Raw genomic sequence first — 24,232 nt, forward strand, 5'->3', positions numbered from 1 at the left:
CGTTTCAGCATACATGCTGGTTTTATGGTATGGGTAACAGCCCGTCCATGGAGGAGAAAGAAAAGTGACGATGCAGTTTAGAAAGACGTTCTTCTCACATTTTATTGCAACAGAGTGCAACAGATGTTGCACTTAGCAAACCAAGGTTTTGTTTCCACAATGGCATTGATGATCTACATGTTTTTATATTAATACTAACTTTTAATACATAGCACTTTAAAAGAAACAAGATCCAGACACTTCAGATTCAAAAAGGAAGAATTTGGACATTTGGGCCAAAAACAATGCAAGATAAAAAAGATAAGATAGAAGAATAGAGCAGAAAAATACAAATAATTAATAATAAATACTAACATAAGATAAAGAAGCAACAAATACTTATCACAGAAACAATATGCAAGAAACACAAACCTGGATTTCTCTGTAAAACATTGTGTAGAGTTTTAGTTTGTTCTCTTTAGTGTATTGTCCTGTGTTGTGTGACCACTGAAGGACATTTTTCTCCACATTACATGCAAATGTAAATACACTGTTTTGCTTCACAAAGCAGAATGTAAAACCTTCAGCTCTTAGTGTAACCACCATCTGGAGAGCATTGACCTTGGTAGCAGTGAGCTTTCCACAGAAAATAATAGTGTGGTACAGTCCGTGTCACTTTTTAAACTCTAGAAGTGGATGTTCAGTGTCAGGGGCTTAAAAAAAAGTCCAAAGAAACAAAGCAAAACTGAAAACGCTGCTAATACTCCAACTCGTCGTTTAGCAGATGATTACATTCAGAGAAATACTTAAAATGAGCAAACATTACCTTTTTTCTAAAATTTTAAAATTAACAACAGACTAATGGATCAGAAGGTTAAATGAAGCTAATAATTTTTAATGATTTATGCACAAACGAACGTTTTTGACGCTATTAAGAGAGCAAATAAAAACAAGCAGACACTTTTTAAGTCACAACAGTGTCCCTGCATCATCAGGTTAACAGTTTGAACTTTTGCTGTATTTCAGTTAGAGTGTCTTTTAAATCTGCATCACGGATTTGTGTCATGAAATTACCTCTGCATCTTCAACGAAAGTCTTATTAGGCTTTTACTGACAGAACAGCCTTTATGTGAGTGCACTGTAACATCATGACATCAACAACACTGGACATAAAGCCTGTCTTTATTCTATCCTGTACTGTCGTCAATAGAAAAGTTAGGAAAATACAACATTTGAAGACAATGTCAGAAAATAATACTAAAACACGCTATTATGACTAGTAGTAATACAGTTATTTTTCATTCATTTTTCATTTCGAATTCACACCAACATAAAGACTCTGGATAAACCTCCAGGGGACCTCCACTAGAGGTCAGCTTCATTGTGCCGTCAGGTAGGAGTTGTAATAATAACATGATTACTTGCTAAATTTGGCACGTTGCTTATTTTGTGTATAAATATTAGCATTTTCTAAACAAGAAAAATCACGTGATTGCCCTCATGATTAAAGTAATGGTTCCCCCCTTTTTTACAGTTCCTCTGTGGCAAAGTAAAGCTACCTTTAAACATTTTTCTCTGAGGAAATGTGACAAAAACGCAAATTTAGAGCGGGGTTTCAGTCATATTTCGGCACGTTTGGAAAGTTTTAGCATTAGACTTACTGTTTTGGTTTGAGTAAAGTCTCGGTAAAGGCTGAATAATTGAAAAAAGTGACGCTCCTCCCTGTGCTGCCGTACAGGTGCACCAGGGATCCTTCCCTCCCTCTTGAGCCCTGGTTCGTCCCACTGCGCCTGCGTCCCAGGGCATGCTGATAGGCATACAGAGCAGCTATTGTTAGCCGAGGACCGGGCAGCGGCGGCAGGTTGTATCAGGGCTTATCCAACTCACCCCCCTACCTGTTGAATATTTACACGGTTTATTTGCAAGCGAGGGCCGAGTCGCTATCGAAGAACAAAGTTAAAGAAGTGGCCAGGTGAGGAGAGGAAAAGTGGTGGAAGGAATGAAGAAAGGCTTTTAGGGAAGGAGGAAGCAAATAAAGGAGAACACGAACTCAACAGGTTAGCTACTTCAATGTTATAGCAGAGGCTCGGACTTTTTCATCCCACATCGAAAAAAATAACCCGAAATAAGAAAAAAATGCCGTTGGGACCATGGAAGAAGAAAAACAAGTCAACAAAGGAGCATTTGGTGGAAAACGAGGTTGTCAGCGGCGGGCACACAGGTGCGGGGAGCTTGAGTAAATCCGCGGTGAATGGAGCGGGGCTCCCGGCGCCACCTGCCAACCTGCGGCCCAAACTGGTCTTCCACACGCAGCTGGCGCACGGAAGTCCCACCGGCAGGATCGAGGGATTTGGCAATGTCAAGGAGTTGTACGCGAAGATAGCAGAGGTGTTTAATATAACTCCACCTGAGGTAAGATCTCACCTGTTGTCACAGGAAGGGTGGGGGGTGTCAGTGATTTAGCGCTGCGTTTAGGTGTTGAAGCTGGATTTTACAGGGAGTACGTGAAGTATGCTAGCATACTTGGTAGATGTTTAGGAAAACACGAATGTTTTGCCCTTTAAACCTGACAAGTAATTTAACTTAAATACTTGGGAAGGTTCAAAGGAAATCACTGATCCAATATTTCAGAAAGTTAAGAAATTAGGGGGAAAAGTACTTTTCAAATTTTTAAAAAGTGTAGCTGAACTTTTTCAAGGTTTATGCTATGAGCCCCTGAAAATGGTTTACATATACACAATAGTAGTGTAAATGCAGGACTTAGTTGCCAGGAAGTATTTAGGAATAAATAGTACTTTGAGTTACAGAAATGATCTTTCTTCCAGCTCACGATGTCGTAAATGTGTGACAAACAAAACACACTTGACATGATTATCAGAACATATAAAATTTAAAAAACAAAGAAGAAAACCAAAATAGATGGACACAAATACAGTCCCAGACATGTTAACAAGACATATAAAATCAAAATAAACCATGTCAGGAATGACACAATATCAAAACCATAGAAACTTATTTCCAAACTCCTATTTCTATGTCAAGACTGACTTATTTTCTCAACTATCACCAGTACATAATCCAGTAGATTACTAGTTTTTGTTGTTGTTGTTCTTTTTACAATTACAGTGACTTCCTCTTCAGAATAAAAACTTTTCCCCTTCCACTCTTAAAGATCTCACTGCTTCTTTCAGGTTGGGCTAAACACTTTTTATAAGTGGCTTTTCTGAGAGCGTAGTTGCGTTGTGGCCATTAAAAGTCTCTGATTGCCTCATGTTTGTAAAGACACACCCTGCTCACTCTACTGTACTACTCTGTACACCTTAAACCCTGTAAAACCATGGGTGCTACATGCAGTCACTGGATGCCTTACAAATGAACGTGCATCTATTTTTAGATGCTGTTTTATTGCGGTAAAACACGAAAGCTCTCAAGACAAAAGTGTGTTCTGCATCCTCCTCTGAAGTTGTACAGTTTAAGCTCTGGTTTTAAAAGGAAAGCGTTAGTGGCATTTGTGTCTTTTGTTTACCTGACGGGTAAAGTGCTTAACATCCATCATGTCGTTAAACTGAAATCACCTGCCAGGACGTTTTGGGTTCTGGCTTTCAGCTTGATGCTATTTGAATATGTTAACACCCAACTCGATGGGTGTAGCGTCTGAGTCTGAAAAAGGAATCCTATGTGGAAGTGCATTAGTACCCAGCAGGGTGCGTCTCAAAGACTCCCGGTTCTACAGAAGTCTATGGAGAACCGTGCTTGGCTCCTTTCCCCATTGTTCTTATTAAAAAGAATTTCCCAGTGATTAATTTTTTTCAATCACTAGTTTTGGATATTAGACCTTCTGGCATTGGAAACCCACAGATATTTACTCCTAAAAGCCTGCAGGGCAAGGGGGAATACATCCAGAAGCTGGAATAAAAATTTCAGAAACATATTTTCAGAACGGACCCTGAAGTCCTACGATTTTGCTCAGTTTCTTCCTCTCCTTTTTTTTCTCCCCTGCCTCTATATAAAAGAGCTTGAAACACAGCTTCCTACAAATGGAGTAGTGACCGTTTTGATAGCGTAGGTGTCAGGTGATGGGTTTTATTACGCAGCGTGAAGCTTTTTTATATGAGGTGAAATACTGAAAACCTTCAGCTCAAGCTTCACAAGCCAGTCGGTGACGTAACAGTGGCTACATACATCTCTTGCAGCATCAGTGTGGCAGACTTTAAACCAGATCCGACCCACAGATCATTTCAAGCTGGGCGTCCACGTCTTAGAAGGAAAAAAAAATATAATGTCTCATCAATCTCCTGTTCATGCTTTTTGGTTCCAATGTAATAAAAGTCTAATTTAAATATTCACTTAGGATTTGGGTGGTTTTTAGAGGTGGGAATCACCAGATACCCCACGATACGATATTATCACAACACTTAACTCACGATAAGCTATTATTGCGATTTATCACCTTTTTTCACCTGCAGATTCTGCCCATAAAGGTAAACTTTATCAATATTCATTTTATCTAATAACAAAGTCCTCAGTCTTTCTCTCACTTCAGTCAGTTTTATTGCTGATAAACTGAACTGTTTGTATTACAGTCTAGTCCAGCTTAACTGAATGCAACCATCTGGGGACAACAGTACAGTTCTAGCTATTCTGAACCATGCAATTTGTAAAAACTATGCAGCTCCTTCAAGAAGTGAAGAATTTGAAACTAAACTAAAAATATGTATAGTTTTACGTTAAATTATAAAGTGTTAAATTGAAATAAGATAAAACATATTTTCTTAAATTAAAATAAGTCAAATATCCTGTTGTTTGCTGCCCTAAAAAGTTTTCTTCCAGCATGAGGAGAAAGTGTGAAGCCTATATGAGCTTTGTTCAAATGTAACAATTATTGGATAAGCAATAAAGTGCTGATCAAGAAAGAACAAGTATGAGACCATAAGTCTGTTGTTTGCCTTTCCATTTAAAAAAAACCAAAACTTTTCTTCAGGGTTGTATTTTAATAACTGGTACCTTTAAAATGGCTTCAAAATTGGCATGCAACAAGGAGTGCAAAGTAGACTGAAATTGCATTTCTTCAAGCTCAGCATAGACATAACAAACACTGCATGTCAACATTGTAGGTGGAACTTATGATATGGGAGTATATGCACATCTTTGCACCGAAGAATAGGAATTAAAGTCAAACATGGTGGAAAAAAGTTTAAAAGTGATAAACTAGTGAGTGCAAACCAACTCATTTTAAGCTCCAGTTTAAAATTCACGCTGACAGAAACGCGCTCCTTCCTCCTTCAGAGGATGATGCATGGCGACATGAAGCTGTATCAAGACCGATTACATTACACAACCATTACAACCACCTCATTCAACAGGCACGCAGTAACTGGAAAGGAATTTGTTTCAGTAGCATTGGTAAACAGTGAATCACGTCATGTGTAGATATACTCCTGATAATGGCGTGCCGCTCATAAACTCTGACTTGGTGGAATAAAACTATCTTTAATTAATCTTAATCCCTCAGTTTTTGTGTCTAAATGGTATTTGTCCCGTCACGTTCATAAATGACCTTCGGTGAGGAATCTCCTGCCTCTGTTTGAACTTGTCTCATTACAACAACTGCCTCACAGCACGTTCAGAGACTGAACTCTCACTGCGCTTATTAAGTACCAGCCTCAAACCTGCTCCTCTGTAACTTGTTTTATGACCACGTAAAGGGTGACGAAAGAAAACCTGCACTACAGGGATCACCAGAGATTCACATTCACGCTAGTTTATTTAGATTGCTGTCACACTGAGAGATAAAGAGTCATTTCCTGCTAATGCCTCAATGCTTGCCTAGCAGGTAGCACAGGAAAAGAAATTACTCAAATGTCAACATATTAAGTTACGCCGTTAAGCAATTATCTCACATTGATAGCAGCCATGAGTGTTTTTAGGCACTAATTAACCATTTCTCTTTTACTGTAAAAGAATATAAAGAAAGCCAGTACATTTCTTTTCTGGCTTTTTATTTACAAAATGTCTTATCAATCAGACCTGTGACATTTAAATGGAGACAGAGCGAGGGAGTTAGATGTGATAATGTTTCATGGACTCCACGGTTTTTACCACAGGAAGTCCCTCGTGTCCGGCTCAGTGGGCACAGCCTCAAATCTAAGCAGATAAATTGTCCCAGAGGATCCAGCGAAGCAGCTCTGCCCATGGCCGCCTCCTTCCGTAAACACCACCAAACCTTGTTGCACTGCAGTCTGAACGTGGCTGGTAACAGGATCAGCAAAAGGCAGCAGTAATGCTAATTTAAAGCCAAAAAAAGTTTTGCTTTACAGGAGCAAAGTAAGAATGTCAGACAATATTATTCAGTATGGTTGCTGTATAATATCTTATTTTGCTGCATTTGCCCGAATTATCCATCCATCCGTTCTCTTCCGCTTATCCTTATCAGTGTTGCGGGGGGCTGGAGCCTATCCCAGCTACCATAGGGTGATAGGCGCGGTACACGCTGGCTAACACAGAGTGAAGGACAACCATCCATACTCACATTCACATCTATGGGGAATTCAGAAAAGCCCTAATTCGACTAATTTGCCCAAATTATCATTAATTTTTTTCCTTGTGACATCAAAGTGTTTCGTCTGTAAATTACCCACAAATCTCCCCCTCAACAAAGATTTTAAAAAAAGGCCATTACAGCTAAAGCCTAACTGATTTTTTTCCCCCCAATGTTTCCAAGATTTAACAAAAAAGAAAAATCATGTATTATTTCACGTTTGTTTAGCTCTCTATTAAATTAACAGTGATATCTTTTATCTGGGAGTGTACACTCTGAATACGGCGTAATCGTAACCTTAATACATTTTATTTATATACCATGTTTAGTATTTTATTTTATGCATTTTCAAAGCACACAGCAGACGGGACATTTTACAGTTCAATATCAGCTAGTCAGTGTTCTCTGATGGAGATCTACAAAAGGGGATGATGCTTAGAGAAGTCTAAGACCAGTTTATTTAATTGTTTTCTGAAATGTAACGAAGCTTGGTGTCACCCCACCCAAATGGATGATATAACCAACAGGTTTTATGTTTTAGTCTTCAGCTTTAATTAAAGTTGACCTATTGTGCTAGCTTGATATTTTATTTTCTGGACTGTGCTAGAGTAGCTTTGCATGAGTTAAAGTTTACAATAAGCCCCTCAGGTCCTTTAGCCATTAAAATGACTGATTTTTCAGTTTTGACAATGATCTGTATGCAATTCTTGGCTGGTTTTCTCCACTAAAATAAAGCTCTCTCAAACCTATACCTGTGACTTTTGACCAGAGAATCCAAAATATTGTAATAGAGCTGTTTATCACTGGGACTGATGATTTAACCGGGAGAGTTTTGTGCTTGAGCTTTGAGTGAATTAACATTTTCTGTGAGGAAAAATAAAATGATTTTGCAGTTTTCAGTCCAGTTTTATCTGGAAGTACTTGAAGGTAGTGGCACAGAGGTGTATTTCTCTGCCAGAAAGAGCTGTTTCATGCCGCTTTAAGAGATGTGAGCATTTCCTGAAGAGTACATAAAGAGGCTGTGAGATTTTAGGTATTGCTAAACTGTCAAATGCAGTTGGCACTCAAAACCCACTATCAGCCGTTATTGGATGTGCCATCTGGTTTAGCTGTCATAAAGACCCTTGGATCTTTGGACTTCATATCAAGATAACGTTTTTAGCTTTTTTGAAAGGCGTAGTCTTATGTTTTTATAAGCCACCAAATAGTTACATGTTTGTTTTTTAAAGGTTAAAATATGAGCGAGTCAAGTCGTGTTTTCAGGTAATTTTTAGGGTAATTGTGTTGCTTAAATTTTTGGACATCAGAATGTTTTTTGAGTTGTCACAGCTGTGCAGCTAGTTCGATTCATTTTATACTCTTTCTTTTATGTTTATTCAGTTACGTTTGGGCTAAACTGTTAAATCGAATCTATATTTTTATACTTTATAATCAACCATCCTTGTAAATGAAGTTATGGAGGACTAAATAATGTAAGCTGATTTATTTGGAGCTGCACAGACACTGGTTGTTTGTAAACCAGTCGCTCTGTGAGGTTACATGAGATCTTGGCTCAACCAGATACAAATTATGTCATGAACAGTATGAACAGTGGTGTTGTCTTCCTTGCTGTGCCTATAATAGGTTACACATTTCTTTCCAAGAAACGGTTGCATTAAGGCATGTCTCAGTTCACTCTGAGCCTCGGTTGTTGTGCTTTTAATTGGAAGCTGGAAAATCATTCAGCATTTCCCACCTGACCCACTCAAAATCAGCTGATTCCTTCCCCTCTGGTACAATAACGTGACTATATGTTACAAAGCCATGCATAATTTTGCCATCACACTTTGAATAATTGCAGTCATTTTTTAGCCCACATGAATCATTACATACAGGAGATGGCCACGTGAAATTTTCAGGATTGTAAAATGGATTTAAACTCTGTTAAAAACCTGCAACAAAATCCGTTTTATATCCTGTTTTCATGACATTGTGATCAAAAGCAAAAAAAAACAACCAGTTTTTGCTTTTGTAAAACTGCTTGAAACTAAACTAAACCACAACTTTGTACAACTTGAGTAAATAGAATCTCAAATTTTTCTTCAAGAGTCTTTGTTTATTATATTTTTACCACAGTACAGACTCTATAAACCAAGATAAGAAAACAGTTTAAACACATCTCAAACCTGCCCCACCCTACTCTTAAGCCGTTTTCACACCTGTGTTTACTTTGTAAAGTAAGTTTGTAAACTTGTGCATTTTTCTCCTGGTTTGGTTTGTTTTCACACAGAGAAAAATCTAAGTTGACTATGAGCAAACCAAAAAGCGTCACTACAAACCACGTGAGGATGTTCAGGCCGCTCATTGGCCAGATGATTCCGGGATGGGAGCAACAAAAGTAAATTCAGGGAAAAGGTGACGTGTTCTGGACTATTAGACAACACAGAGAATTTCCGTTCCTTTCACGGCTCGTGCAGACTTTTTAATATCTTTAGCGTCTTCCCGCATTCAGAGTACAAACAATACAGGACATTTTTAGCCCAAACTTGTACCGTAAACCTGGTATTTTAGTTCGAATCGGATCACGTTCACACCAAACATGAACCACTCTGGAGTTCGTTTGGGACCGCACCGAGACCACTCACTCCAAAGGTGTGGTTGTTTTGGTCCAAACCTGAGTGTGATAACTGTGTTTACACCTACACGAACAAACCGCACCAAGATGGAAAATTAACCAGAGTTCGATTTAATTGGAACTAGAGTACCAGATCAAAGATCTAAACGTAATGAGACATGAGATATGTTCTCTCAGTGGTAAATAAAAATAAGTGGCAATTTTGTCACATACCTCTAGTACCCTAATTGGTGTTTTCTCTGGTAAATTATCAGAAACAGGATGACACATTAAGGGTACCACTGCTTGTTTCTGTTCCTCTGCATCGCAGACATGAAACTTGTGCAGTTTGGTCGTTGTACAGCTGATTCTGAGTGGGTCAGGTGACAGGCATTCGCTGAGCTTTCATCGATGGCTTTTGCTGAACGAAGTCATATTGTCCAAGTCACATTCACATGCATGTCTGAGGAATAACTTTGTTACTTTTTTATCTCACACTAAAGCCGAGAATCAGTAACTTGATCTAGAAAGCAAAGAGCAGAGGAAGATTAAAAAACAAACAAACTGGAATTGAAATAAAAAATGGCTAAACACATACTAAAGCAAACACTTTATGATGACTAAGATAAGTGCGTGTTATGAGCCACAAATGATACACCAATATGATATTACAATCTTGACGTGCTCGTTCAGCTCAGGTCAAAGTCTGTTTATTGGACTTACACCTGCAGTGTGTTACAGCCTCAGGTGTGGCCCTGTGACGTTGCTTCTTGTCCACCTGATGAGCAGAAAGCACTCAGCCATTTGCCTGTAGTTTGAATATCTGGGCTACGGTCGTGCGAAATGGACGTATGCCTTGTTGTTTTTGTTTTCCTCCAGTTAGTTCACAGCCAGACATTTCTTAATCTGGTGCTGCTGGTGGAGGGTAGTGGTGGTGTAGTAGGGGGATTAGGTTTGATAAGGCTTGAGTCTGTTGTTTGTGTTAGCTAGGCTCCAGCACTCACTTCCTGGAGGTCATAAAAAACAAGCCAAGTCAGGATAAACAGCAGTTCAGGTTGCCCAGTTGTAGACTGTTTGTCCCATATTAAAATGACATGGATTAGAAGGCTTAGTAGGTCTTTTATTCATGCATAAAAGGCTTCTTCTTTTTCTTCTTCTTCTTCTTCTTCTTCTTTTTTAATCGAATAGTGAGAAATAATGCAGACTTGTTACCTCAACAGTATGCAAACCAACCAAACCTGCATGCATACTCCTCCATACAGGAAATGAGGAATGAGTGCTTTTTGAAATGAACATGTTTCCCTATCAGTGCATTTTTTTTAAACGCTTATCTAAAATCTTTAGCTTATTTCTGCCACTCAATGTTATAAATAGGGTGATCGCAGGCCCTTTACTATGAAGCAAGCTCAACATAGCCAGGTTATCTTTTCTTTATCTGTGTTCACTTACCCTGGCATTATCAGTCAGGCTGAGTAGTCACACGAAGGTGGTTATCAGTTCAATAAGTCAGTGATTTTTTTTTTTCCAGCTGAATGACAGATTATTCTGAGATGATCAAACTGTAAATCATGTGAGGAGAATAAACAAAAATATGGGCTGAAAAACAACACAGCTCGCATAAGATGAGATAAGATGAGCTTTACTGGCAAACTACTACTTGAATGAAAGAGTGAATCAAACGTCAACAAAGCAGAATCAAAAAGTGACGTGTGCTTAAAGTGTTTTGGTCACTAAAGACTGGATAGAGCTGCTGTACTAATAAAGTCTAATCCCAGAAAGGAAAGGCCACAAATACAATTGACCAGTATCGGAGTTCTGTCACTAAGACACGGGAGGATCGGATCAATTACAGTAAATTTGTGTTTATGTGAGTGCCAGACAGTTTGGGCCTTATTTTTAAAGGTCTGTGGGTAAAGAATCCAAATGTGGGTTTAGTTACAAGTTTATTATAAGATCAGCTTGTTCAAATAGTTAATATTGAGGCTTATAGAACAATAACTTTGTTTTAAACTTGTTGCAGAAGACAGAAAAAGTGCACAAAAATATGTTGTTTTTGTTGTTGTTGTTTTTAAGAATCTCTATTACTTATCGATTCAGACCCTTTTACTGTCCGGAGGTCTGAGGCATTTCCCACGAATGCTCGCGCTGTTTTCCAAAGAACTGTCTGGTAAGCAAGCAGCAGTTTTGCATGTGTTGCCCTCTTATCTCTGCACCAAGTTACTATGAAGATGTATGCTGATAAAGCAAGAGAGCGCACAGAAAGCGACTGAGATTCAACGACTTTGAGCTGCCAATGAGGGCGCAGTATACTGTTGATTGACTTATAGTAAATGCACTAGTGGGTTACCTAGGCATCCAGAGGTTTTTAACGTCAGAAAGTGGCCAGCGGTCGTCCGACTGCAATAGTAATAATAATTTATATTGTTTGATTAGCTTTAGTTTATAGAAATCAACACAGGTGAGTCTCACAAGAAGAAATGTGCCAACACAGTGCAGTTTATGACCAATGCCAAGATTTAGGTTGGATTTATTTGGACCAATCTTGGCATTAGACGCCACACAAATACACTCTTCGCCTCACATCTGATCCTTGTAAGTACATTGTGAAAGTACAATATTTATACAGTAGTTGGCCTCTTGGATCCTGGCCATCAGATCTGCCACTTGTTTTTATGAAGCTTATAATGATCATTATTTAGCTAAGTCTTGTCAGCAGGGATTAATTTAAGGCTTCGTTTTTTTTTTATTCGGGTAACTTATTCACTGCTGGTGGGTTATTTCCCCAACGTTTATTTTTTAACCTTCATAATGATCGACCCTCTTGAGCTAAAACTGTTATTGGGACGTCCCAGTGGGATCAGTATTATAAGAGCGACATGGCCAAGTTAAACACCCCCAGCTTTGCTGTTTGGCTTTCTAATAACATGCATTTAAATGACCCTGCAACACAATTCCAGGAAACATGAGCTTACTGGTAATTGTGCTTCATTACACATGTGATAAGCAAATTAGCAGGAACTCTGTCTGTGTGCTCATCGCATGCCCGCAAGAAACGAGCTAACGAGGAGTGCGAAGCTGCAGAAACAGACCCCAGGTGTGTGCTCACTCTTCACTGGACCACAGCTTGTTTTTAAGTGATTTAAGTGGTTGTTTACCGGCTGTGGTGGAGTTGTTGTCACGGCAACTTTGTTTTTCCATCGGCCTCTCTGGAGGAACCGCGTGGAGACAAAACAGCCACGGGTGAAAAGAAAACTAATTTTCGTTATCATCTATGATGGGTGTGGTGGTGCGCCAGAGGAGAGATTAACCTCAGGTTGTTTAACAGCCTTTCACAGCTATAACGAGTCTGTAGGCCGTGAGCTCTCTGGAGCAGTGGATTTAAAAAAAAACAAAACAAAATAAAACACATCCAGATATCTGTGGACTGTTTCTCATCAATTATTCTTCACCATTAAACCAGCTAAACTTGGCTTAATTTCAACGAATACAGCTTATTCTCAGGAAATTAGAGACACTTAAATGGCAACTTACTGTCCAGGTTTCACATCAAGCTAAGAATGTGTTTCAACATCAATGAACCGTCTTCCTCAAAGTTAATCTTTAACCTGGGAGGTAAACATGATTTATTTTCAGTGCATTTTCACACTGTATAAAAATCGAATCTGTTTTCAGTCCAGAGCAGGGCTGTCAGACGTGTTGACTGAAAGCTGGATGCTCCAAAGTGGCACACTAAGATGGTTTTATAAATGTGGAAGCTGCAGTTGGGTCACATTAACCTGACGGTTTTCAGTAGAATGTACTAATACTCCCAGTCAGGTGATGTTAGCATTGCTACACAGATGCTAGGCACCAGTTTAACTCTGCTTGAGCAGGTGATCGTATTCCCCAAGGCTGAGAACCCTTTGCTGCACATCTTCCTCCCCCACTTTCCTGTCCTTCTCTATCAAATAAAGGCAGTGTTTAAGATAGCCAAGGCTGCTCATCTGTTTTGTAAATGAAATGTTCCTTAAAAGAACATTTACATCTATTTGTTTACATTAAAATAAACCTACGTTACCCGTCCATCCCCATGAACTAATGCCAGTTTAAGTATTCTAGTCAGCACATGCTTTTAAAGTGGGACCTATCCTGCTTTTCTTTATTTTCTGTCATGTATGTGGTGTTAAAGTGGTGGATGGTTATATTTAAATTATGAGGCCAGTGTATTTAAAGTAATATCTGTGAGGCAAAACATCAGGGATCAGATTACTGTAAAAAGCAGGTCTAATATTGTGAGGTTGGCCCGACAGTAGGGACGTGGACAGCAAGAGTGAAAATAAGTTCAATTAATGTGACATATGCAGGTAAAATAAACAACTGTTGTTGTGAATTGGGATAACAGAAAAAAGATTAGTGATGATACCAAATGTTAGCTTTCCATACTTATTAGTTTGCTAATAATAATAATAATAATTCTGTGGAGACTTTGGTGGTTTTTCCAGCCTTTTCTCAGAAGTTATTTATTTTATTTTATTTTTTCAAATCACTTTATCTATAGAACTACTTAAGGTATGTCATCCAAAACTTAAATAGACTTCAGCAATCTGAAAAGAAAGAGTAGCTGAAGTTCAACAGAACTTGAATTTACTTGGAAATTGAAGACCTGTAGAAAGAACTAGTTTAAAGATGGTAGAAGTAGTCGAAGTATTTTCATTCAAGTTCATTGTGGTATTTAAAAAAACATCTTCAATTTGACTTTTCTGGAAAGATTTGGTGTTTGTAAGATATCCAAAATGTGTGATGGTGTCCAGCCTAAAGTATCCCCCAGTAAAGTGTTGTGATGGGGGATCCAAAGACCATTAATTCAAATATATGTTGAAAACAATTGAATATATGAAGCTAAGATTTCCCACACTCAATAGATATGTTCAGACTTTGTAGCATAATATTTTTATACCGGTGCTTATTTGACTCAGAATGACCCATCTGCCTTCTCCACTCTGGACCACACGATCAGGGCTGGATTGTTTGTCAGCCGGGATCAGAAAGATCATGTTTTAGTTAATTAAAAACAGGCTTTTCATAATAAACTATGCTTTTTCTGCACCACCTTTCCAGCCTTCATCCTAAAGAGTGTCACATCCGCAGTTAGGTAAATGATTACACAGGCCTAAATGCTGATGGATGTGGTTTCCTGCTGGAAAACAGCCACACCACAATACACAGAGCTTAGCTCAGCATTCCCAGTTAAGCCCTAAAAATGCAAAAAAGTAACAGCAGAAGATGGAAAGTGTAAAAAAAAAAACACAGCAGCTTATGAAGGCGTTACATATGAGTGAGATCCCACTTTGAGCTTGATGCTTCCTCTGTAATCTTTCTGACCCTCGGCTCTGCCATTAAAAGACGAGGCTAGCTGAAGAGGCTGTAAATTGGCAGCGGTTCAGTTGCCAAAGAAACAGGTTTCCTAAGCTTTGAGTCAATACTGCTTCAATGCCGGGGTATACTTCAGAGGCAGGTGCAATTAGGGGCTCTATTTTTCTAGACTTACCTTCTATATATATTTTTTAAAAGCGAGGATAATAGATCTGATTCATACAGTCTAGATGTGGAGAACAAAAGGTGGAAATTGTTATTTTCTTATTTCAGCTGCCCTCTTTCTCTGTTAATAGCCGGTTAGTCACACGTCTATTTCCATCTATATTAAAGTGGTTTTATTATGCATATTTCCATGCTTTTATTCCTGGACTCTACAAGAGTAGCTTTTGTTTTGTTTTTTTTAAACAAAAATTATAGCTTAATGATTGGATCTTTTCTTTTTTTTTTTAACAAACTAGATACAGATGTCAATGGTTCAGGGTTTTAAATATGTGTGAGTAGTTTGACTTTTCAGCTTCTGTGTGATTTTATGCAGACGTTGATTGAAAATGCCCGTGGTAGGTATATGTATATATTTGTTACTCTTTATCTTTATCGGAATGTCAACAATTTAGACTTTTGAGTGCAGATAATTTATTTGAAAGCAAAAATCAGCAGAGAAGACGAGTATATCGCATGTTATCGTATATCAACTGAAAGGTTTTCTTAAGCTACACAAACTACCTGCATTATATTACCACAAAGAATTGATCCATGACACAGTTTTGTCTCTAAATTGTAACTTAAATCTGATTCAGTGAGTTTTTAATCCTCTTGTTAAGGACACATGACTAGCTTTGTCTTGGATGATGCTGAGCAGATTGCAGTGCCTCTCTTTTGACTTGCCCTTTTTCCATGTGGTTATCGGGGCTTTGGTGAGCGTGGCAAAGGCCGTGGGAGGTGTAGTATCTGTTCTTGTGAGTCAGGGCGTCAGAGTAGAGGCTGTGCGTGAGCGCGCGATGCTGCTCATCGCAAAGTAGCGACACTCGCAGCGTCAGCAGGCGGCCCAGCAGGAGGAGAGGAGTGCTGAGAGCTGCCTGCCTCTAACAGAAGCAGCTTAATGCAGGCGGCAGCCTCGGTAATCGGGCGTAGGCGTTTGCTGCCAGTCCTCCCACCCATGCGGGGGTAACACCCTGGCCTGGGCTGGGTGGGGGGGTTTAAAAAAAAAAACAAACCTGTCAATTAAGCTACAGTACACCCATCGCCTCCCCTTCTCCTGTACTTCTACTTTTTCTCTCTGCCTTCTCCTCCACTGGCCTCCCTCCATTATAATCAAATTCTTTTATAGTCTGGTAACCCAAGGCAACCAAAAGAGGCCGCGTCAGCCAATGCGTGTGTGAATAGCACTTGTCGGTACACAGGAGGACAAAGAGGCCCAAACAAGGTCAGCCTCACTGCCAGTGACTGATTGGCGCACAAAGGTCATGCTGCAGATAAATCTGTACGAAACATTCCCAATCTGCAAGTCAGCCTCTGAATCCTGGATCATTTTTTCTTGCAAAGCTGATCCCGCAGTCGAAGAAAGAAACCATCACTTTAATATGAGCGCTGGTAATAAATCTGGATAAAAGCAGAACTTAGCTCCAGCTTAAATGTCTGTGTAGGTGAGTCAGAGCAGGATAAATGATTCACAAGCACTGGACTCTTCCTCCTGGGTCTCACTGTCCAGCTTCTGTCTGAAGAGGAGTTAAATCGGGCTCCTTCTGGTCTATCATGTTTCTGGTGATCGTGTTGCCCTTCTTTCTGTCCTGGTGAGGTGTGAAGCTACACAGGAGTAAAGGTCATTTCCCCCATTTGCTTCAAACATGATTTAAAATGCAGCTCGGACTATCACCGATCACACCGTGGGGTGGCAGAGGGCATAACCGCATAACTTAGCAGCTGCTATAAACACAGAGCTCCCTGATGACTTCTGCATTTAGCACAGTGACACAGAGCTCAGTCATCTGCACTCCAGCAACTTTGATTTTGGAGTTCAGCTCAATTTTCATGCTGTGATTAAAAACAGAAATAATTTTTTCAAATAATTTTTAATTAAACGAGATGCAGACTTTTCTACGTGTTTCCCTCATGCTTGATTTCTTCCCTCACATTTCTTGGATGGACCTCATCTCACATGTGACATATTAATGATGTTCCTGCTTCTTTTCTGTCTACAGATCCTCTTCTGCACTCTCAACACACACAAGATAGACATGGATAAGCTGTTGGGGGGGCAGATCGGCCTCGAGGATTTTATCTTCGCCCACGTTAGAGGGTTAAAAAAAGAGGTAGAAGTCTATAAATCGGAAGATGCTCTGGGCCTCACCATCACAGACAACGGAGCCGGCTACGCTTTCATTAAGGTAAGAAGAAGGAGCAGAGCTCCTCACAGTGAATGCATCACAATCTACCTTTAATTTGCATTGATGTGGAGTTATGTAATGTGATTAGTTAATACAAGGCTAGAAGAACGTCATCTGTTTCCCCTACATATACAGTGTGTTTGTGCAGCTCATTTCACACTGCACAAGCTTTCTCAGTAAAATATTAAGCAGTGAAAAATAATTAAGTTTATCCTCTGCAAATATTATGTTTGCTGGGTACTTTGTGACAATAATAAATGATTAATATATTGAGGTGCTTCTTCAGTGAGTCTCTCGTCCTGCTTCACCATTTCGGACTGCAGCTGTTTGCTCTGTGCACAAGAACCTGATCTCCACCTGCTGCAGGGTCCAGTTTGAGTGAGACTCCAGCTCACAGTCGACCTCCAAAGCAGGTGGAGGACTACTGTTCCCAGCAGCAGTCCAAGATGGTGGAGTTGGAGCAGCTAATTAAGATCAAGGACCGCTACAAGAGTAGTCACAGGAGGGGAAGTGCCAGGGCTAGCTGGTTAGCAGCTACTGAATTTTCAAAATAAGAGCAAGGAGCCTGGCATGTATGATCTTTCTCTGATAGATTTAAAAAACAAACAAACAAACAAAACACACACTTGAGGTATTTAAGAACACGGCACTCTATTTTTGGCCAAATTTGGAAGGAGCTTTTCTCTACTAATAAAACTAGTCGTACTAATGCATGTAGGGTCGCCAACTTGTGGGAATGGGTCACACCTGACTGATTATAGCGTCGTCCTGTGTCTCAAAACGCAAAAAGAAGTGACAATGCCTTTATCCAGCTAATCCCAAATGACCACTCCTGTCAAACACACCCAACCTTGTAAAAAGGCACCACAGTTTTGTCAGCAGCCTGACTAGGATTCTCAAATATAAATTCCCAATAGCATGCTTGGACCAGTGTTATTTGGAATAATAACGGCAGACTGACAACGACCTGGTTGACAACCAGAAACCAGGATAGACGTATCTGCTTCCTCAGAAACTGCTTCCAACCTGCCAGCATTACAGCAGGGCAGACAACCTGCACACACGATAGACCAGTACACACTAACCACTGATTGTATGGACTTTTTCTTTTGTTTTTGTAACCTGCACTGGTGTATTTTCACTGTGTGATACCACGTGTACCAATACGTTGGCGGCTCTATGAACATTTATCTTGCTCATTATACTGTGAGCCAGATAAATGTTCAAAGAACGTGTGCATAAACCCTTTAATAAACATGTTGATTATTTTTGTAACGAACCTGTAAATCATCTTAGAACAGTTGATTTCCACAAAAAGAAAAAAACCAGCACAAGAACATGTGCAACCCAAACAGCAAGTATTATACTGAACAGTGATGATGACATACACGCTCTCAGCTTTACCCACACATGACCCACTTAAATAACACACGCTGATAATATATAAAGTAAACAGTAAAGTTAAATAACCTGAGAGCTGCGTGTTCATGTCACATGGATGTAAGTGCTGACTGGCGCAGGTTCCTGGTTTGAGTCTCACTGTCCACATGCATGCTTCGTATTGTCGTCTACTCTCTTCCCACTACATTTCATGTCTTTTTTCACTCTTTCATTCAAATAAATGTGAAGAAATAATCTTAAAATATAAATTATTGCTCAAAAGTTCAGGATCACCCAGAAAATTTCATGTTGCTAATATTTAAAAAAACAAAACATACTTTCACTCATCAAATGAGTTTCAAATAAGACGAGAAATGTAGTCAAGACAGTGACTTTTTGCTTGATGGTGATTTAGCTCATGTCATTCTAACAAGCTGTGAGCAGAGTTGAGAACCGGGATGGGAATTCAATTCATAGAAGTGGATCCAAGTTGTCTAAGCTCTTGGAAACATATGCCTCCGAGCTAGCAATCCTTTTCACTAGTGCTGGCATGCTTTACTGACAAATGATGTCAAACTCAAATCAGTGGAGGTTTTTCACATCGAGGTCGTCTGCAAACCAGTTTTTTTTCTCTGCTTGTATCCTGTGTTCACTTTTCTTATTGATTCTGAAAACTTGTGCAGACTTGACTAAAATAATTTGGACACAATCACTTGGCTTCTGCATTAAAGCCATTGGAGCTCCATTGGAGCCAGTTTCCTCCAACAACAGGGCAACGACACAAAGAACAGCTCCAGTCGAGCGGCATCCACAGTTTATGGCTTGCAAAGTTCACAGATAACCTTCCTTGTTAAAAAAATTCCCTTTTAGTACTAACCCCTCCAAATTATAATATTTTTCAGACTGTGACCTGACAGACCGTGAAAGCACTCCTCCATCATAGTCTTTATTTACTCCGTTTTCACCTTCCTGTGTCCTTTGCCCACATGAACCATTCCTTAAAAACCAGCCAGCATGCTGGAGGCATCTCTTCCACCACTGACAGTGACACTGATGTTTTGCAGGTACCATTTAATGAGGCTGCCAGCTGATTTATTTCTCAACCTATAGACTTGTGGATGTGCATGTCGTCTTGGTCAGTTTGGCCTCCCACTCCTGCTTCTATTCTGGTCGGAGTCAGTCGGTGCTGTACTGTGAGACCAGGAGTACATACAGAATAACATCGGTTCATTAGAACAAGAATACTCTGGGATAGATTGGTTTTTATTTGGTTCTGGGTGTGCATCAGAAATCACATCTTTATTTATTTTTACTGAGGTGTCAAAATTCATCATTAAGGGCACCGGGGAAAAGATTTATTAGGCATGACATGTTTTAATAAAATGGAAAATAAGGCTTATCAACCCTCTGAGGTTTAAGTCTTCATTGATAATGAACACTAACTGTAATCCAGTATTTACATTTTTTCCCATAAAGTTGTTTTTCTCAGTTTTTCTACAAAATGTGTATATATATACACACAAAAACAATTAACGAGGTGAAGAAAACGTAACATAAATATGCTAAATATATAAAAGTTGACTAAATGTTCTGTTAATGTGAAGCTAAGCGCATAAATAGCAACACATACATTTGAATCAGAGAGATCATATTTCGGTCTCTTGTATAATAATATCATAAAGTCTCGGCCTGCTCACATGTGCCATCATGTGATGCTGCAACAGCATTGCATCCTGATGACCTGACTGTGTTTAACACGACAGCCTGTGGGCCAGTGAGGTGATGCCGTTGTAAGTTGAGTGATCTTTAAGTCGGACTTAACTTGCTGGACTTTTTCATTATTAATCTGTGTGGAAATTAAACGATTTAAGCTTCTCTCGGTTTCTTATTTCACATCCTTAACGACTTGTGAACTCTTGTGAGGATCACTTGTCTACCCCTGATGCTTGTTTTATAGCTTTGTGTGAAATGTATGGGGGGAAGAGGCTCTAAGAGTAGTTTTATGATTCTGATTCACCACCACCTGAACCCACAGCATGACCTCCTCTAAAAAAAGCCTCAGACGCTGGTTATACTGACATTCAAGGATTATTCTGGATCTTACTCTTTTAATTAAAAATGGAAGAAAGTGACCTTTGTTGCTCTTTGGATTTCCACAGAAGTATGTATAATTTAAACATCCACAGACTCACAAACAACGGATAATACCAGTCTGATCCACATGCACTAGTGTTGCTTTCAAACAAAAAACGAAACCCTCAAACATCTGCTTTCCGTGTAGCTTTTACGCCATCCTGTAATTACATCACTTTTTTCCCTTTTTTCTGTGCTCTCTCTGTATGTGGCAGCGTATCAAAGACGGCAGCGTTGCAGACAATGTGAAGGTGATCTGCGTTGGCGACCATATAGAGTGCATTAATGGGCAAAATATCGTCGGGACGCGGCACTACGAGGTCGCACGCATGCTTAAAGACCTGCCCAAAGACAAGCCGTTCACCCTGAAACTGGTCGAGCCCATGAAGGCTTTTGGTAAGTAAGAAGCAGCATCGACTCAGAAGCTTCAGCACATTAAACAACTGATACACATGGTAAAGAGACCGCGGGCCAGCTTTAAGGAGTACACAAGTACACTTTCTCTCTTGGACAAGTTGTCATATGTGTTTGAGTTTAGGTTGTTTCAGTGTCATGTCACAATCCTGTCGAAACAAGGTGCGGCATATGAAAGATCTCCTTTTACCTACATTTTGACACCAGGCTCATGTCGCTGATAACTTCATAATGCAGTCACGTTTAAACACTGCAGCGTGGGCTCTGCATTCCTTTCAGGGAAATAAACAGTTTACAAAATCAAACCTGTTTTACCAGGTTTACAAGTTCAGAACAACACACACGCACACCGTGTCTTTTACTTAATATTGTCTTCTCTATTCACAGATATGCTTGAACCCCGGTCAAAGGGCGCCAAACCTGCTGGTGAAAATAAGATCGGCACAGGGAGGGGGACTCTGAGACTCCGCTCCAAAGGTCCGGCTACCGTAGAGGATGAGGTGCGTTTCTCTCCAGGAAATAAGTGTTTATTTTGAATTAATGTCCAAATCTGCATGAAACAAAGGCACTGTTGTCAGGTTGTGTCCTTGTACAAGGGCTGGGTAGAGTAGTGAACGTAATACTGAGCTCGGGGATTAACGCTTTGAGTCGTGTGTTTGTGCTAGCCGACAGAATTTGAGGAGAAGGCCGTGAAGAAAGTCGATGACCTTCTGGAGAGCTACATGGGCATCAGAGACACTGAACTTGGTAAGGATTGTCTAATTTAAAGTTTTATTTTTTCCCCCTACTACTACTACTCTGCTGGCCTGTCAAGAATAAAGGGTCATAAAAAAATAAAGCCCCAAAATAAATGTTAAGCCAGGTATCATACTGCACCCACTGTTCGCCCTGGGTCTTTATCAGTTCATCAGTCTAAGGTCCTCATATTCTGCAAGATTATAGCAGGAAGCTGTGAAATTCCATCATACCTGTAGTTCCTTTGGGATTACAGGCCTCAATCTGATCAGCTGATGAAGGTTTTGTATTTCCAAGAGTGTAGTGCAAAGGATAATTTAAAGACGACATACCAAAAAAACATCCATTTCACTTAAAAACATCAGCAAGAAAATTAGACTTGTTTTAAAGTATTATTATTTAAAACAAACTAAAAGTTAATATCCAGCTGTGGCTGAAGTTGTGTCCACTCTGACAGTTACTGCATGATACCCACACAAACCCCAGACACAAAAAACAAACAAACAAACAACAAAACAAAGAAATTTATTGTGCTTGTTCGCCGGCTGAGGCTAAAGAAGCAGGAATGTGGGATTTAAACATTGGTTTTGATCCGAGGCGACATTTTATTAGCAGATAGTAGAATGCATAGGGAATGCTGAGCCACCAGATCACACAGTAAGATGTTGTCCCAGATTCAGAACGTGCTGGAAAATCTTCTCACTCTCTTATTTATAAACTCCTGGACTCTTATTTACAACACTTCCCGGTACCAGATTTTTAAGAACATGCTAAGAAATATATTTCCCCTGAATGATGAGCTGGTGTTGATGTTTCTAAACAAGAAAATTCATAAACGGAGATTTGGGGTTCAACCAATTCTCTTTCAAGATGTCAGTCAGGCAGTTTGAACTCTTAATGGCAGAGTTGGGAACGCATCTAGGGAAGCAGAATAATAATTACAGAGCATCAGCATAAATATTTGCACAGATTTTACACGTTCGGTGTGTAAAGGCCTTAAATGCAATAGATGGATTTCATTTAAAAAAGGAAATAAAATATTTCCAGTTTGCGTAATGCCTGAATTCATCTTCTTAAGAGCTCTCGTAGAGGATTCTCAGTCTCGACGCTCATTTATCTCCTCCTCTCTCTCCAGCTGCTACGATGGTCGAGGTCGGACGCGACAAGAAGAACCCGGATGAATTCGCCATGGCGTTAGACGAGACCCTCGGAGACTTCGCCTTTCCCGACGAGTTCGTCTTTGATGTCTGGGGCGCCATAGGAGACGCCAGGGATGGAAGACTTTAAATTTGCAGCTGCCTCCTCCCTCGTCGCATATTCCACAAATACAACCCCTAAAATCTTCATAATCTCCGAAGTCAACTGGACAAACTTTAAATAGCACCACCCAGGAGGGGGGTGGATGCAGTGTCCTGCCCTCTCTTCGTTCTTAGGTGTAGCTTTGCTCTCTGCCAAGGCGTCTTTAAAAGTCAGGTTTAGCGCATCAGCACTTCTTTTGTGTAATTGTGTAACATTACACAAAAGAAGTGGACCCACCTCCGGCCTGCTGACAAGTTGGTGTTTCATTCCAGATGTTGTGTAAACCTCAGCGACAGAACAGCTGCAGTTTGAAGCTCACGATGCATTTAAGTGTCGTCCTGCAGGGGTCTGTTAAATGGTACATGCACAACCTTAAATTTTAGAGTTTGATCATGTTTTATAGTAGCTGTGTGATTTTTGAATGTTCAGATGTGTTGCACAGCTTTTTATAGGCTTATTTTTATATGTGGAGGTGCTGCTGATTTTTACAGCAGCAGCATTGTGTAATTATCAGTCATAGTGATTGTAGCAATACTCCTCTCTCTCTCCAGAAACCTGTTAAATCGTTTAAATGATAGAAGTTGCCCTTACGACACATCTTGAGCAATACAGAGAGGACTTTTTACTTGGAACGCCTTTTGACGACGACACACATTCCTCATATTTCTCTTTTTCTCGTCTTCTGTTAGGTCTGTTCAGCGTTTCTTTCCCCCTGTAATTTATTTTATGATAGAAAAATCAGATGCTGTAAGACTTTCAAAGATGTGGCTTGACATGAAGGCCACGTCCAGATCAACGTCAGTCCGCGGTCTTAAATAAATGCACTTGTATTAATGTAACTGCACCGGCTGTCAAAGTGAATTTAAATACAGACTGATTACCGTCATATTCTGATGTTAACTATAAGGGATCACTTTTGTTGCATAGACAATAAAATTTTTACTGTTAATGTGACTGCTGTGTCATGAATGCATCTGGCTCCAGACTTAGTTGTGCATCTTCCTCTGAATATTTGCAGTTCATTGTAGCTGGTAATGTTTGAAAAGGCTTATTTGTATTTTGTAGTTTTTTTAGTTTAGTTTCAGTATTAGTTTAAATTTACAGGGTGTTTCTCAGGGGTGGGATTTGGGTAAATTCTGAATATTATGCTTTGTCACACAGGTTGTGTGGACAAATGTTATCAAACTGAAAAAGGCTAAAACTTTAAAGACATTTCTTTTTTTATACATATTTTATTTTAGTTTTCCACATTCAAAAACTTGTGTGGGTTAGTTTTAAGATTATTTAGTCACACCTAGTTTAGTTTTTTTTTTTTAAACCAGGAAGTCGAAGCCTATCAAAGAGGAGTACAGCCTACCAAGTCGCTAGGCTATTCCTGCTCCCATTCACCTACAACCAATTTATAATCAAACTTGCATGTAT

At 39.6% G+C, this 24,232-nt stretch overlaps 1 protein-coding gene across 1 annotated transcript; it reads left to right on the plus strand.

The window, feature by feature from the left end:
* Nucleotides 1-1,811: 1,811 nt before the first annotated feature.
* gipc2 (GIPC PDZ domain containing family, member 2) lies at nucleotides 1,812-23,759 on the plus strand. Its single transcript, XM_006792314.3, has 6 exons — nucleotides 1,812-2,391; nucleotides 16,664-16,849; nucleotides 20,578-20,758; nucleotides 21,164-21,276; nucleotides 21,442-21,523; nucleotides 22,647-23,759. Exons 1-6 carry the CDS (start codon nucleotides 2,116-2,118, stop codon nucleotides 22,796-22,798), a joined length of 990 nt encoding a protein of 329 aa, XP_006792377.1. The 5' UTR covers nucleotides 1,812-2,115; the 3' UTR covers nucleotides 22,799-23,759.
* The last annotated feature ends 473 nt before the right edge of the window (nucleotides 23,760-24,232 follow it).

The sequence above is a fragment of the Neolamprologus brichardi genome, chromosome 18 (assembly GCF_056152115.1).
Source record: "Neolamprologus brichardi isolate AB-2024 chromosome 18, ASM5615211v1, whole genome shotgun sequence".
Classification (NCBI taxonomy): domain Eukaryota; kingdom Metazoa; phylum Chordata; class Actinopteri; order Cichliformes; family Cichlidae; genus Neolamprologus; species Neolamprologus brichardi.